The sequence below is a fragment of the Chelmon rostratus genome, chromosome 4 (assembly GCF_017976325.1).
Source record: "Chelmon rostratus isolate fCheRos1 chromosome 4, fCheRos1.pri, whole genome shotgun sequence".
Taxonomy (NCBI): Eukaryota; Metazoa; Chordata; class Actinopteri; order Chaetodontiformes; family Chaetodontidae; genus Chelmon; species Chelmon rostratus.
The window spans coordinates 21,568,682-21,585,434 of record NC_055661.1 but is presented as its reverse complement, the minus strand read 5'-3'; the positions used below and the strand labels follow the sequence as shown (position 1 = coordinate 21,585,434).

Below are 16,753 nucleotides of genomic sequence, written 5' to 3'. Positions count from 1 at the left end.
TACAGACAGACAGACACACAAACAGACACAGGCACATGCTGGAGAGGGTGAGTCTGCCTTTTGAGAGTGTTTGCTGAAACCAAAGATAAAATCAGAGGTATGACAATCTGGCTACCAAACCTAGAAGACAATGTTCAGCTCTCTGGGCTGCTCTACGGGTCCTGTGATTTACCGGCCATGTGGACATTCCACCTATTGCACTTATACACACACACACACACACTCACACAAAAACACACGCATACATGTACGCACCCTGGTGTAAACTCCCACACACACACCTCCAACCACACAGAAACGAGGGATAAACCCACTCACGACGTCTGGTCAGAAAGCCTCTTTTCCCCCCTCCCACTGCAGAAGCCGGAGAGCCTGTGGAGGACTTTTAGTTTCACTCTAGCTGAGACTTCTGAGAAGGAAAAAAATCTGAGTAATAACTGTTACAGAAAAATAAAAACTTAAAAGGATAATATGGGTAAAATTGCGTGTTTTGAAATAAATTAACAAATAAAACAATTGTAAAACAAAGCGGTGCTGTCCGTTTATTGTGTTTGGTTTGATCTTCAAAGGAAATCCCTTGCGACCCAAGCAGATGGAAATTTGATTTTTTACCACAACAGTCTCAAACAACCAAGATCAGAGATATTCATGCAGAGGTAAACTGTCTACGTAAAAACAATAAACAAGATTTATAGCTCATAATGTATTTTGTGCATTATGTAATTTACTTTATTGGAAAATAGTAGCTATATTAAAGATGAGTGTAAGATCTACTAAGAACTGCCCACAAAAGGTAGTAGTAGTTTGAAGTCCAGAGATACTATAAATCATCTTTTTAGTTCTATGTTGCAGTAACAATCTATATACTCACACTCCCATATCAAACCCTATATCAGTTGTTATTCATGGTGTATCACTATTGTCCTTCGTGTGTATTTGATCATGTCAGTCAGTGGTTATTACTTGCAGTCACATTCCTACAAATTCTGCAGCGACTCTGGGATGCGGGTCCCTGAAGTGATGAGGTGTCCAGGCCCAGCTCCCTGAGAGAGGGCATAAGAGGAACGGCGAAGGGATGTTCTTCTTCTCAGCTTTGACCTCAACTCCACTGACTGACCGGATGCACTGTGGACCTATGTCACAGCCAGGAGAGTGACATCAGTGACCTTTTTCCATTACTGTTCGTGCATTTGTTTTGAGAGAAATTAAGGCCTGAAATAGCTTAATTAATGGGAAACAACTCCCATCTGGAATTTAAACAAATAATAAACAGATCAGTATATTGCTCAGCTTCCAAAATAACATGATAACATTTAGGCTTTTTCATTCGTCAACAGCAGCATGCACATTTTTCTTGTCAGAACACAGGAGCATGTAACTTTTTCCTGCGTAAAGAGGCTGCAGATTGTTTGGAGCTGCAAATGTCTTGAATAGTTTGGAAAAACGTTGAGATGGACATACAGGAGATAACTTGGTGTGTGTTTAGTTTTTTTTTTTTTACTAACATCCGGGAGAGTTGATACTCCACCTCTTTTTTATTTTATTCTTAATGTCTCCATTATATTTTCCTTTTTCATGCAGATTTCTCACCTTGTGTTTGTCATGGACAGTGAGGATGACATTGAGCGCACGGACGGTCACTGAGGGCAAAACAGCCGTCCAGGTAGTAAGCATAGCTGTGAGCCAGACAACTGGATCGACGAAGGCCTTATCAGATACACCTGATGGAGAACACACACAGAGCAATCACACCTGTTTACAGGAATGATGACACAACATCAGATCAACAGAAAAAAAACACCATTAAATAATCGTTAAAATTGACTTTTTGAGCCTGGTTGTATGTTTTCATATTATTTGTCTCCACGTGAATCAAATCCAGCAGTTCCTGCAGTAATGGATGTTAAAATGGCAACAGCCAGGAGCAACGTCACTCCAGCGACACAGAGATGAGTAGAAGTGTACCGACAAAGCTGTAGTCGGCGGGTGATGCCTGAAACAGGCGGGTGCTGTGGGTGATCCTGGTGCAGATGAAGAAAAGCACCAAACAGACACACACAGCTGCTATATTGAACTTTGTCCAATATCTGGTCACCAGCACAACCTGAAAGACAGAAACAGAAACAATCACAGGAGAAATGCCCATCAGGATACACAGCAGTAGCTGTATCCATAAGAAAATTATACAAAAAATGAATTTGTTTTACAAAATAGGATGCAATCAAATGATGGTATGGGGTTTTTATAAGAGACTGAAACTTCTGCTTCATGTAGAATCAAGAAGAATGTGACAGCCCAGTTCATGTGAGCCTTAACTGTACTGGTGAAAGGTAAATATTCCATTCTGCCAAAACAGAATAAAAACAGTAGAAAAGAATAGAATACATGGAAAAGCAGAACAAAATAGGGGAGAATAAAACAAGAACACAGAGAATAGAACGGAAAAATTGGACAGAATAGAGCAGACAAGGATAGACCAGAGGAGAATAGTATAAGTGGTATAGCACAGAGCCAAACAGAACAGAATAGAATAGAACATACAGAATAGAACAGAAACATCGGACCGAATAGGATAGAGTAGAACATAACAGAATAGGGCTGACAATATAATAGAGCACAACAAAATTGTGGAAAATTGTCTCTGGTCCATCTGACACTACAACAAAAACAGACAATACATCACAACAACATCACTGATAGTATGAAGTTTAAGTATCAAAATACAACATATGCAACGTGAGAAAAAAAAACTTTATAAAGGGAGAAATGTTAACAATTAACATTAAAAACACCACAGATAGTTGCTACACTTTGATGAAATTGGGCGTACCAGCTCTGTTGAATGTGCGAATCTGTGATATCGTATTATGAAATAAGTTGTTCATTATCATTTCATAGAGGGTGCAAATTTCTATAGTTCACTTGCATCTATGAAATGAGTGATCCTGACCTCAATGGTGGCAGTGAACACGGCTGCCATGGAGACAGTGACTGCCATGGTCTGGTAGTCAAAGGCTGTGTTGTAGAAAGCTCCAAACGGGATGAAAAAGAGAACAAACGATGTGTAGACGGCATACAGGAGTGACAGGGATATGATGAGTGGGCTGGAGAGCTCCTGTCTCTGTCCAGACTTGTACCGCTCCGGCCATTTCAGGCAGCTTTCTGCACTCATGTCCTGCAACACAAAGAGGCAGGAAGAAGTGTTATGAATCAAAACCTAAATATCTTATTGTGAAAATGAACTGATGCAAGTGCTGATGATCAAATATCAAAATATGATTATTGAGTTCATAAAGCATCCATCTCTAATCTCACCTGTTCAAAAAAGGCCATAAACATAATGGGGGATGCTGTGTAGAAGACAGTGTAGAGAGCGATGAACCATGTCTCATACAGAGACTGCAAGACAGAAATACACAGTGGAATAAATGCAGGATGTTTCCTCCATGTTTAACCTCAGTTCACAAATTCTGTATGTCATTGAATTTCATCCATGTATGTCTAACCTGAGCACTGAAGCCACTGAACAAACCAAACCATATGTGCACGAAAGCAAAGCCACAGGTCTTATACAGGAAGTAGCGCAAGAAGAGGGAAACACGCCTGTAGGACCAGCGGCCATGGACCAGCAGCAGCCTCTGCAGAAATCTGAACTGGGCCAATGCGAAGTCTGCATTCTGCACTGCCTGACCCCCCTCCACTCCTGCTATTCCAACACCAATATGAGCCGCTGGTGTTGGGGAGAGACAACAGTAAGACCAGACAGGGATTAAAAAAATGGAGAGGAAGAAAATGTAAAAGCACTCCACTGTTTAGTAGGTTTTGTCTACAATTTAGAGCAACAAACACACATTTTCTCTGCCATCTTTTCATTTAAACTGACGTACTCTTGATCATGTTTACATCGTTGGCACCGTCCCCGATGGACATGGTGACTGAGCTTGTGTATTTCCTGACCAACGTGACGACGTCAGCCTTCTGTCCAGGTGTTACACGACAGCACAGCACCGACTGAAACTCCTGTACCAGGCTCATGAATGTGGCCCCCCATTCTGGTCTCTGGTTGAACTCTGCCTGGAGAACACCAAACAACTCAGTTTATATTTATACAAAAATGGCCCTACCTTCTAATGGACATTTGCGTTCGGGTGTCAGTTAATCTCTGTTGACAGCTTTGACATCTCATAGAAGAAATCTTGTTTTAAGGCGATTTACTTCTGCCAGAATATATCTTTTAAAGCTGCTATAATCGATTTGTTTATCGCAACAATGGGTCAGATGAATGTGTAATATGAAGGGGTTTGTTCGCAGAGATGAACCCACAGACATTTGTCACTCCCCTCTGCAATTTCCCTCAGATCTACAGTGCTTCAGCTCATTGTTGTGGTTTCACAGCCCATTACTTTACTGTTCGGTTCAGTCTCACCACTCTCACCAGCACTGCAGGCTGCTGTTTTCAGGGGAAAAGCTCTAAAAACATGTTGTGCACAACCTGCTCAACACTAAAGAGACAGAGCTGCTGACAAGCTGGTGAACAGAGTGGAGCATTTAGCAGCTAAAGATATGGTAGATTTTTCTCAGTCGTTGGTAGAGACCAAAAACAGAGGTAAAAGGAGAGTGAATTTTGCACTTTGAATTATCAGGTATGAATGAAATGAAAATAATTGCTAATGCAGTTCCTATCTACTAAATCTGCAACTGTTTGCTAACAAGTGTGCCATATAAACTAATGAAGGTGTTGTGTTTACAGTTTGTTTCGCTGCTTCAAGTGGTAAAAAAAGTTATACTCTGGAAGATTTTCATTTACATCAATGTCAGTTAAGTCACAATCTATTGCTGAATGAGGTAACCCAATGGTGATTGAGCCTATGGCCCACTAAAAAAAGCATTGCAATATTCATATATTTGCAGTGTTATGAACTGTGTGTCGGTCTTGACATTCCCAGAAAAAAATGCTTTAAGTTACTGTAATGCAAATCAAACGTTTCCTACTGCTGCAATTTCACATTAAAAGCACTTAACTAGTGAAACACAAGTTGAGGTTATCATGAAATATTCACAGGAAATGCAATGTGTTTGCCAGTGAGATTTGCACATTGCGTCTATAAAACAAGACAATGGTCATTTTTGGCATCTTTTGACAGTGGATCAGTTTGCAATATTGCAGGGAGTGATGGAACAAGAAGGAGCTGCACACCCTTCTTCTAAGCCAGGTAACAAACTCCTTTCAGTTTCACTGTGCCCTGTTGTCCACAGACTCCTGCTGTGGGCACCATTAAATCAGATCATGGTTGCTCACAGAATGATGTAAAAAGGCCAATTACTGCTGGACTTCTTTATAAATGCAACAATTTGTCCCAAAAATTATGTGACCTGTAGTCATAAACCACATTTGCTGTTACTACTAATAGCTACAGGTGTCCCCAAATCAACCAGGAATGAAATCTTCAGAAAGTGCCAATTTAAGAAATACTGGTTCATGTCTAAAAAAATCATACTTTACCAACCAACACCCAGTGACAGCATAAACTGATGTAGACCATCTAATTTCCACTCTCCACATTCTATCACGTTCTCTCATAATGACAACGCGCTGTTCTATGATACAGAGTCATGTGTAAACTATATGATGACAGCTATTGGGCCATTTGAAAACAAGATGAGTAACATATTTCCTGTGTGTCCAGTGTTTACCAGCTCAGGTCCAGTGAGGACCACAGCAGTCTTTGCTCCAGCCCTTTCCTTGTCTACAGCCCACAGCTCCGTCTGTCTGGCCTTGAAGAAACTGACCCCTGGGTCTGGCGACTGGAGTATCTGTCTGCAGGACCAAACACACAAAGATCAATGAGATGGTGTAAGTGTGTGCATGTGTGTCTCTGTGTATTTTTATCATTGCTAACCTCAGCTCCTGCCATTCCAGTAATCTGGTATCAGGATCCAGTAGTTTGCAAGAGTATCCAATATTCACTGCAGTCTCTAGACGGATGAAGAACAAGGGAGCAGGAAATAGCAGAGGAAAAGACGGAAAGCACAGTGAGACTTTATTTTCATGTAGCTCCAGAACAGCATTCAAAATTGTGCCATTCCCATGTCCTGCTGCAGTATGTCACACTACCTTTTTTATCCCCTGTCAGTACCCATACTTTGAGCCCAGCCTGTTGAAGCAGAGCAATAGTCTCAGGCACTCCTTCCTGAAGACGGTCCTCTATTGCTGTCACACCTAGAAGCTACAAAACATGAAAGTTGGTAAGATAGTGGCATGACCATAAGAAAACAAAGAGATGATATGAGTGACATTCATCCTCCAGGATTTAAAGTCACTTGGAAACAAGGATTTGTGTTTATTAAAGAACTACTTTGTGCTCCACACAGATGGAACATAATCTATGTAAAAGAAACCATTAAGCACAAGCTTGTTTTAAAGTGCTGTTAGTATTGGTCGTACTGTGTCAAGCATCAGCTACATCACTTTAAAATGGAATACTGACAATAAACACGCAAATATCACACTGAGGAAGAGCCCACCTGCAGTTCTCTCTCCATCTGATCATATAGCTTTTCCAGCAGAGTGTCGCGGCTACAGGTCGCCATGGCAGCAGACTGGGCCAGAGTTTTACTCCACTGCTCCCATGATGCCTCAGGAACAGATCGAACCGCAACACACAAAGTCCTCAGACAGGCCTGGGCAAACAACTGATAGAAGACAAGTTAACGCATTATTTGATAGGCTGCACACTGTTTACTGAGTGATCATTCAGGCAGAAGTGAGGGATTGACAAAGAAAACATGAGATAAACACTTCAGAGATAATAGCACTGATGCAAGAGAATGTGGACCTTTCTTCAAAACTCTATTGATCATTGATTAAGAAGTTTCAACTGGTCCATAGCTACTCTGAGTAATAAACAATACAGTGTGTGTATGCTTTGTGACCGACAATTGATAACAAGGCAAGATGTGCAGTACAAAAGTGGTCTTGAGAGTGCATATTTTAACCAATTTTAGCCATGCTAGTGGCATGGCTCTAAGGATGGCAATGTCAGTCTGTTGGTCAGTCTACCACTTTGGTCAAGACAGAAATATCTCTACACATATGGGATGGATGGCCCTTAACTTATATTAAGACATTCATGATCCCCAGATGAAGAATCCTATTGTCTTTGGTGATGCCCTGACTTTACCTTTAGCAACACCATGAGGCTACATGCTGGGCTTTTAGTGAAAAGTCTTGACAACTGGATGGATTGCAGTTGAATTTGATGCAGATGTTCACGGTGCACCGAGGATGAATCCAAGTGACTTTTCACCGAGCACCACCATGTATTTAATATTTGTGTTTGGAGTGAGATGGTTTCATGGATTGCCATGAAATTCCGCACATTAATATGCCCATGAAGATTCATTATAATAGTTTGATCCTCTGACTTTTTATCTAGCGCCACCCTCAGGTCAAAATTTCAGTTGAAAAACCTGCAAAACTGAAGACATTCCCATCACACTAACAGAGTTTCACATAAATAGTAAGCTCCATAACAGCACACACTAATGGTTCAGTAGAAACTCCAGTTCACCTCCAAGGCTCTTTCAATGCTTTCCTGATATGGTAAGTCCTTCTGCAGTCTCTCCAGGATCACTATGTCCGCCCCTTTACAGTACAGCTTTAACCCACCCTCTGGCTCCCGCACTGAAAGAAAAAACATAACCAGTATAGATAATTTATCCAGAACAGAAGTTGACATGGGAGAACTTAGCACAAGTGCAAAAAGAGTGAGGTGAGTGCAAAAGATTACAAGAGATTGTAACATTGCAGATATGTAGTTTGTGTGTATTTAGATGGCCACTCTCACCAAGCACAGACATTCGTCTTCTCTCGCTGGTAAAGTCAAGCAGTGCCAGCAGCTGATATTTGCGAGTGACACCCAGCTCGGAGACAACAATAAAGTCTCTTGTCCTGGAAAGAAAGACCCAGCCCAGCTCCCTGGCTGCACCGACAAGAGCCTCCTCATCTGGAGACGCAGCCTGGTAAACTGGTGCCTCTGGAAGAACGCATGAAAGGTTCATTTTGTCAGTCAGTAACTTTATAGATATGTCATTATAACAGATTTAGACCAGGAATTTAGGGATTGGAAAATACCTGAGAAAAATGCATAATCATTTCTCAATATAAATAAACCAGTGTTCTCTGAAGTATCACCTGAATCACAAAAATACTACAAAACACAAACAAAACCTTCGTTACAGTCTGCCATGACGGTGTGACACAAAGACAGCGCTGTGAGGAACTGTCTGCTGAGCGGACACTGCTGTCCTCTGAGCTTCTCCACCAGGGTGGGGGCCGACATGAAAAGACCACCGCGGGAGAATGGATTCCAGCTTAAGTCCATGGGCTGCACGCATACAGGGGAAAAAAATGCTACAGCAAATGTTACTGTGCATTGACATTACGAATAGTTGCAACTGTGGCTAACATGAAGAGTCTAATGCTGATGGCAGCAGAAAATGATGACATAAAATAGTCACACTGACAAGAGAAGATTTACCTTGAAGGAAGATAAAAGAATGCCTTTGAATTAAGGTGGAAATATACAAACAAGCGGTGAATAACAAGATACACTTCAAAGATTTGAGAGTAATTATATTGGTACCTCCACGTCCTCTGCCCTGACTGATGCATCACCTGTGAAAGCAGAGCATGATATCAAATGATTTTCAAAAGCAAGGGAGGTAAATAACATGATTTGAATATGAAGAGGAAGGAAGGGAGAAAAAGAAAGAAAGAAAGAAAGAAAGAAAGAAAGAAAGAAAGAAAGAAAGAAAGAACATGTGCGCCGAACCATGAAGTGGTTGATGTGATTTGGACCATGTTCGAATTACAGTTTGTCTTCTGTGGGCAGAGCTGGTGTTAAAGATCTAGTAGATGGACTAGTGGCTGTTGGATACAAGCATGATAAGTGTCTCCTCTTGTCTCATCCAAGCTTTATGTGAAGTTGCCTCCCCAGAGGGATCATTGTTCCACCCATGGATGGCGATTATCAAATTGTGCTACATAAATTCATAGAGCACATTACTGCATTGATTAGACAGGAAACAGTGTTGTAACTTCACATTCTTGGACACAGACTGAACTGTTGGACAATCAAGTGCAGAACACACACTCTTGAGTATTCAGCTATTTTATATTTTCTGTTCATATTTTAAAACATTTTATCTACTGAATTGTGTAGGGCCATCTGATTAATAATGGCCTGTTAATGAGTTCCTACTATGAGGATTTTTAAAAAAGGGAAGACAAAGAATTAAAATTGCTGTCTTAACCTTATAGTCAACATGACTACTTCCTGACATGTCTGCAAAGACGAATGACAATGATGAATGAATTAAAGTAGCTTAATGTCCTGTAAAGATGCATTTGAGGACATGTTGCATTCATAATTTGATGTACAGTCTGTTGAAAGTGAGGTAAAATAAATAAAGGAGAAAAAGTCAATTTTATGTATTTACTCATTTATTTTTTGGCCTGGGCAGAGGGTGAGGTGGTTCAAAAGTTGGTGAGTGGTTGGAATTTTAATTTCCAGCTACCAGTGTGAGGTCAAATAAAGACACTTGAAAAAGATAAACATAGTCGAACTGGAAGGACTGCATTGGCATGAAATGAAACAATGAGAATTAAAATACCAAATAGAAATTTCAGTATTTCCTACAGAAAATTAGTTCACCAGGTGGAAAACGATGAGGTGGTTTCAGCTTAACATTACCATAGATCTGTCCAGCTATGCAGCATTGTCTGAAGAGCAGGCGGTTCTGGGTTAGTGTTCCAGTTTTGTCACTAAGCAGGTATCCCACTTGGCCAAGCTCCTCGCTCAGTGAGGTATTCCTGGCCTGGGCTGGGCTGTCTCCCTGCTGCCAATACATCTCCATATCCCAGCGAATAAACAGGCTGTGGACCGTGTGGATTAGCTCAAACCTGTGAACGTGCAGACGTGGAGGACACATACACAGTAAGACAGCATACATGCAAACACAGGTGTATGTCCACCTTCCTTCCTTCCCTCAAATGAGTGTAGTGTTGTAGATGGGACTAACGTGACGTAGAGAGCTATGGGCATGGCCGGGCCGAGCAGGATGATGTAGTTCCAAAACGTGAGGAACCCTGTGTAAACGGGGTTGCCATTCTCCACCAGAGTAGATTGAACCCTTGCGTGCCTCATGACCCAACTGGAAAACACGCCACCTCCGATGGCAAGGAGCAGAGCTACCAGCAGCACAAACAGGACTATCTAGAGATCCAGAATATAGACGCACAGTTTATAATAACTCCACAAGATGCTTCACACTTGTCATCCCCCTGCCCTTTACCCACTCACCCCAATCACCACTTTGTTCAAAACTTTTTCTATTTGAGTAGTCTTCACTCTGAGTTTCCCGCAGTTCCTCAGGATCTTAGTGTCCGCGCCTGGTACAGAACAGACAACTGTTAAATGCCGTGACGGCCTGGCCGAGCAAAGTTGGGAGTCCATCCTGCAGCCAGAGGGTGAAAGTTCAAGCCCTCATGTCAGTAAGTATCTGCTGACGTGCCCTTGAGCAAGATGCTGAATCCCTACCAGTTCCGGAGGTGCCTGACCCCGCTGCCAAGAGGTCAGTGGGAAGAGAGAATTTCCCTTGCAGGGATCAATAAAGTATCGCATTATGTTTTCCAGTGATGTTGTCTCAATCTCACACAGACTGCTGAAGGACGCTGAGCTGCATGTGTGTAAAAATGACAAATACTGAGAGCATGTGCCATATCTCCAAACTGTTCAAGGGCAGAAAGTGTTTCCAACCAAGTCTTACTCCAACAACAACTTGTCAACCTTGCATAATTCCAAGTAGTCTGTGATGTGTTAGGGGTGTGTCAGGAGGGTAGGAGTTATAATCATGCTGAACTGGGGTCACACCAATAGACAGGCTCTGATGAACAGTATAAAACCCATCTCTGGAAGAATTTGATCTATTGATCTGCTTTACCAGAACTGAAAGGGTCACAGCAGCGAGATCCATGACACCTCCGTCTGGTCCAGTAATATCCGATCAATGATCACTTAAAGGACAGGAGGAGCCAGTAATCTGCCAGACGTTAACAGACCCACATTTTAGACACAGCTCCAGGAGTTAAGTACTGTCCATAATTAGCAGTACAATGTATTTCACTCAGTAAAATTTGTCATTGAAACAAGTGGAGACTAGAGAAGAAGGTGAAACAAGGATATGTGAACACAACATTTTGCAATAGTTTTTATCTCTGTTATCATACATCTCTATGGGGCATTGTGCCATACATCAGGGCTTCTCTTCATCCTGTGCAATTTTTAGATTTAACAGCCCAGTTTGACAGTGGCTATAAACAAAAACTGTATCATCCTACCCCTCAGTAGCATCTCGCGGGCAGAGAAATTCCAGAAATCAATGTTGATATCCCCTTTTCTAAACTGAATAAATTCTTCTACATGTACCAGTGTATATGGACAAGCCGTAGGCAAACTCTGTGTTGCGTAGGACTGTTCCCCTCAGGAGGATGTGCTCGTTGTTCAGCGGGAGACACTCTCCTCGCCAGTGCAGCTGGCCTCTGAAGGTGTACAGGTTACTGTTGGGTTCCTCGCAGAGCACGACACCTGTAAAATGCAAGGTTCCACTTTCTCTTACTTAAGACTCGGACTCGTATGCAATTCTGTCTCCTGGTGTATTTTTGCTCAACTTTAAAATGAGCATGTCTGAATTTGCATTTAAAAAAACATTTATTCACCATCAAAGGCAGCAAGCGCTTCCTCTGAGGGGTGAGAGGTCAGCTCATTGTGTGTAGCACCGAGCGCCTGTCGGTACTTGAGGTTAGTCTCTCTGTACAAAGAAAAAAGAAAATCACACTTACAAGTTATATCAGTACTAGGCAGTTGATCCATTCATCAGAAATAATAATAATAAGGCAGTATGCAATATTCATTTCTTTAGTTGAGAATCAGAATGAGGAGATTTCAATATTATAAAGTAGTCCATAGAATTGAATTTGAGGTTTTTTCAGCTTGTTCTTGTTCAAAGAATGGCTTTTACTTCTTTTAATATATTGCACAAAATGGCCTGCTGTTACTAGTATAATCATCACAAAGTTGATACATACAATACAAACATGTATGTGATGACTGCATGATGAATTTTCATAGAATTATTCAACAGATTAAGATTGATTGCGTTTCCTACCCATCGATATCTGCTGTCTCCACATTACACAGACTATGAGGCTCTGAACTACACAGGAGGAGAAGGTCAGCCTGGGAAGAAAGAGAGAGAAAATACAAAAATAAAAGAGACATGGATAAGTGGAAAGTTACTGTAAATATAAATAAAGCTAACGATCATTTATTCAACCAAATCAAAATTTAGCTGCTTCATACAGCTATACTGAAATTTTCCACTTAATAAAAAAATGCTTACTTTACATTTACTTATAAATATGCTACCAAGTAATTAATGGTATCTTATTCTACATTCTAGACACTTTGTTTTCTATATTGCTGTTAATTGCTGCTTTTTATAAAATCTCACAGGGATGGTTTGGTCTTTGCGGATCCGCAGCACATCTCCCACAAAGAGATCCTTCCACTGTGCTGTGCTGAAACTGAGACAGAGCACAGACAAAGTGTGAGTGCATGGAGAAAAAATAATCAATAGCTTCGATATGCTGAATTCTGTATAATTTGCTGGTCACAAATCTCCTAAATATGCAGTGCTGCCACACATACAAACAACAACTTTGGTTTTTGTTTTTTATAGTAATAGTAGTAATGTTTTACTAGACTTTGGACTTAAGACGATTCCCCGAAATAATTGGCATTTAATACCAAACCAAATAATGAAATAATTTGTGTTAATTCAAAAAAGAGCAATTCAATTGTGATGAGTTCAGAAAGACTTGTTCAGAAATACTTTTCCCCCATAGATAATCTTTTTTTTGTGAGTCTTTCTATATGTGACTAAACCGGTAGTTTACAGTACAGCAAAAATGTCTAGGCAGGCCTTTAACTAACTAAATCTGTCAGTGCTTTATTAGTAGTAGTTCTTTATTGCATATCTCATACAGTTATTACACTTTGGAGGATAGCTTACAAATGATAATAAAAATGAAATGATACATAGTTAGTGCACAAAATCAGTCCACAGTGGAATGTAAAAGTCTCAGACACAGACTGAAGCAAAAGTATCTCTGAAGGCAGGAGAAGAAGTAATCAAGAGGTTGGTCATAGTTCTTGTCTTCCGACAGGTGTGCAAAGTGCTGTGTTTTGTTGCCCTGCTCTAATGTGCAAAGGGACCATCTAGGGATTCACTCATTCACACTTCATTAGAGCTTCATTAGAGAGCAGTTTCAGACTGGAACGGGAACTGAGTCCTGAGAAAATAACCTACTGTCTTTGTCCTCACCTCCGAGAGATGAGTACATCACAGGGTCGGGAGTTAATCTTTGAGTCACTGCGTCTCCTTGCCTGAACAGAAGAAGGGAGATAGAGAGAGTGAGAGGGCGAAAAAGAAAAGGAGAGAGGAGAAAAGAGAGATTTGAGAAGTGTGACAAGGATGAAGAAAAAGAGTGATGGACAGGGAGCGTGTGAGAGGGAATGAGGGTGGCCATGAAAGGTTGAACAGGAGAAAGGAGAAAGGAGAAACGCCATTACGGGGCTCTACAGTGACACCAGCTGGGAGATTTACACCCTCCACTAAATGATTAGTCAATAGAGAGGGGTCAAGCAAGCGTTTCACCCAGAGCTGTTAACGACCATAACTCAGTGATGCACTTAACCAGAGAATTTTCCATGCAAAACATCACGCCTGCGTTTAAAGGGAGAAGCTTTAATGATAGGAGAGAAAATTAATGCTACTGGGATGACTGGTTTTGTCAGTGAAGAGAGGACAAGGAGTCAATGAGGACAATGAAGGAGAGAAAAGAGTGCGTACATGCTTAAGTGTCGGGTGCATAAATGCATGCGTGAGGTCGGTCGTATATTTGTGTTTAAGCTCATGCATTTGTGTGTGAGCGGGTGCATTCATCGCTAAGGGGATACTCCCAGACCCTTCTCTGGGGGGGTTGGTGGTCTCACCATGTCGTTGGCAAGGTCTTTCAGCCCTCGCACAGAGAGTACGGTCAGCAGTGGGATGATGGTGATATACCAGGGTATGGGTGAGATTTGAGGGATTGACTGGAAATCACATGCAAGCAAGGATACATAAAGACACAAGAGGAAACACAGACACACATATGGTATAAATCACACGCAAACACGAAGAGCTTCAAGTAATAATAACTGCACTTAAAAAAAAATAAACTAACAGTCAAAAGCCTGGAAAAAGGTAGTAAGTGGACCTTGAGTTAAGTTTTTTTGTCACTACACAAATGTGGTGCTCAAATGCACTGATATGACTTCACAATGTCAGGGTTAAGCAATTAGAGCAATGTAGCTAGTTTATCCTGTTACGGACATTTTTATTTAAGGATTCTATTTCTTAAATAAGATTTCCCAAAGACGATAACCAAGTGTACATAAGTTCTATGTATTATATAAACTTTTGCTTGTCTACCTTCCTTTGCATACAGATGTTGAATATTATACAAATGTTGACGAGGAATATGAATAGAAATTAATATTTATAGTTATTCTCAACAGATGATGATGCTACATACATGTAATCTAGAGGAACTGGATATGTAGATTACACTGCAAGGGCCATAACAAATTATTCCCATGACTTCCGACTGTCTGCACATCCAAAGAAAATCCTATTTTTTCACACAATTCTGATAAAGTGTTCATTTGTTTTGCTCTTTCAGATGGCTATGCTTCATTTGATATTGTAAACAAGATACAATAAAGACTAAATCTCAGCCCGTAAAATACATCAAAACCAAGTCAGATTTTCTAGAGTCAGAGCATGAGAGACAGAGTAAGAGAGGACAGCAGAGCTTTCACCTGACCTGCAACACCATTATGAGGAGGAAGTAGATATTGGCTGCTCGCTGAAACTGTTCAAACAGCGTCAGGGGCAGGAAAGTCAGGGGGGAGTACTTGTAGCTGCGCACCAAATTGTCCTGGCAACCGACAGGAAGAACAACAGAGAGAGAAGCACAGGGGAGATGTACATATCAACACATTAACCTGTTTCTCAATGTATCAGCATGCCAACAGGTGTTAGGTTAGGTGTGGAGGGAAGGAAGCACATGCGTGACTGACTCACCGCGTATCGCCCCCAGCGGCAGAACAGAAAGGATCTCTTCTGTTTGTGTTTGTGGTATTGGCGGCTGTTTGCCCTCACCTCCCATGTGAGGTCTGTCAGACACACATAAGGCTGACTTTTCACTTCAGAGACCATTTATAGACAACGATTTAATGCATCATTTACATCAGCAGACAACAGATGGATATGTGTGTGCGTGCGTGCTTCTGTGACTGTGCATTCATATGCAAGCGTATGTCATGTTAACGGCATCTCATAGGTATTCTTGTACCAACCATTCAGAGCCTCAAGAAGGCAAAACTGACTGGAATAGCATCTGCTAAAGAAACATAATCCTCTATAGTAGAACATTTCAATATCAATAAAAGATCTCATGCAGGCTGCTACATATGACACTGATTGTTGTTATATGAAGTATGTTTCATTTCAAATCAAAAACATTGAACTCCATTTGCCTCTGAATGTCAGTAAACACAGTGAGATAAAGAGACAGTGAGTAGAAGATAAAGAAAAGGAAAAAGAGAGACACATACCAGATTCAATTCTTCCCTGGGACATGCTGGACTTGCTGAAGAGACGTATATGTTTGTAGACTCCAGTTAAAAGGCAAGACAGGAGACAACAGAATGAAACAGCCGTTTATGTCCCCCTCTAACATTCATTTATCAGTCTTGTTACTCATTATGTTGCGTTACCATGTTTAACTAAACCATAGTGCAACAGGCGAAATAAATCACCGCTGATCTAAACATTCCTCCCAACCAGTTGTAGCTCAATAAACCATACCCATGTTACTGATGTGAATTTTAGGCAAATCCAGGCTTTTTTTTCCATAGGATGAAATGCTAAAAAGTGTACCTACTCTTCTGACTGAGTCTCTGCTGGCAATTGCATGAGCAATTCTGGTGAAAGAGAAGCGAGGCTGCTCAGATCCATCCATCTGCATCAAACCTGCAAGGAATCATTTACAAAGTAATCAGCAGAAGGTGTGATTCATGACTGACACACTATTTTCTTACCTGTTGATAAGTAATTAGCACCTAGACCACATTTTGTCAACAAATTAATAAACAGAGGAAAGCCAAGAGGACTATCAATAAATTCTGTTTGTATAGCTGTTAATAGTAACTTTGTTGTTAAGATAAATCATGAGGAGCAGCAGCATATAAACAACCCACATGACGACAAAGAGTCATACATTCACCTGCATTGTTTACCAGTACTGTCGGTGAGCACAGTTTAGCACTTGCGGCCTGGTGACATGACTGAGCCATCAATCACAAAGTCTGACTGGCCGCAGCTTTCAGAGTAACACGGTTGTTTTCACAACCACTCTTCAGCTGCTTTTCATAACACTCACCTGTTTCATCCATCCCCCTCCTCTCTCTTTCTGCTCATCCTGGTGCAACATGTTCCCCGCCCCACCTTGCTCTCGCTCCCAGCTGAAGGCTCTGGTATAACAGCCTGTATTCCCTGTGTACCTCACCTGAGGAGAGAAAGAGGA

The 16,753-nt window shown here is 41.2% G+C and overlaps 1 protein-coding gene across 1 annotated transcript; it reads right to left on the bottom strand.

Annotated features, from left to right (window-relative positions):
• Positions 1–977: 977 nt before the first annotated feature.
• Positions 978–16,660, bottom strand: atp8b3 (ATPase phospholipid transporting 8B3). Its single transcript, XM_041935370.1, has 26 exons — positions 16,610–16,660; positions 14,990–15,103; positions 14,118–14,216; positions 13,447–13,508; positions 12,574–12,646; positions 12,229–12,299; positions 11,780–11,871; positions 11,490–11,648; positions 10,365–10,453; positions 10,084–10,277; positions 9,756–9,964; positions 8,646–8,677; positions 8,222–8,387; positions 7,848–8,027; positions 7,572–7,684; positions 6,526–6,693; positions 6,116–6,227; positions 5,901–5,976; positions 5,695–5,818; positions 3,888–4,074; positions 3,507–3,730; positions 3,316–3,399; positions 2,951–3,175; positions 1,966–2,104; positions 1,591–1,721; positions 978–1,043 (listed from the first exon to the last, which is right to left on the bottom strand). The coding sequence occupies exons 1-26, from the start codon at positions 16,658–16,660 to the stop codon at positions 978–980; spliced, it is 3,240 nt and encodes a 1,079-aa protein (XP_041791304.1).
• Between the last annotated feature and the right edge of the window lie 93 nt (positions 16,661–16,753).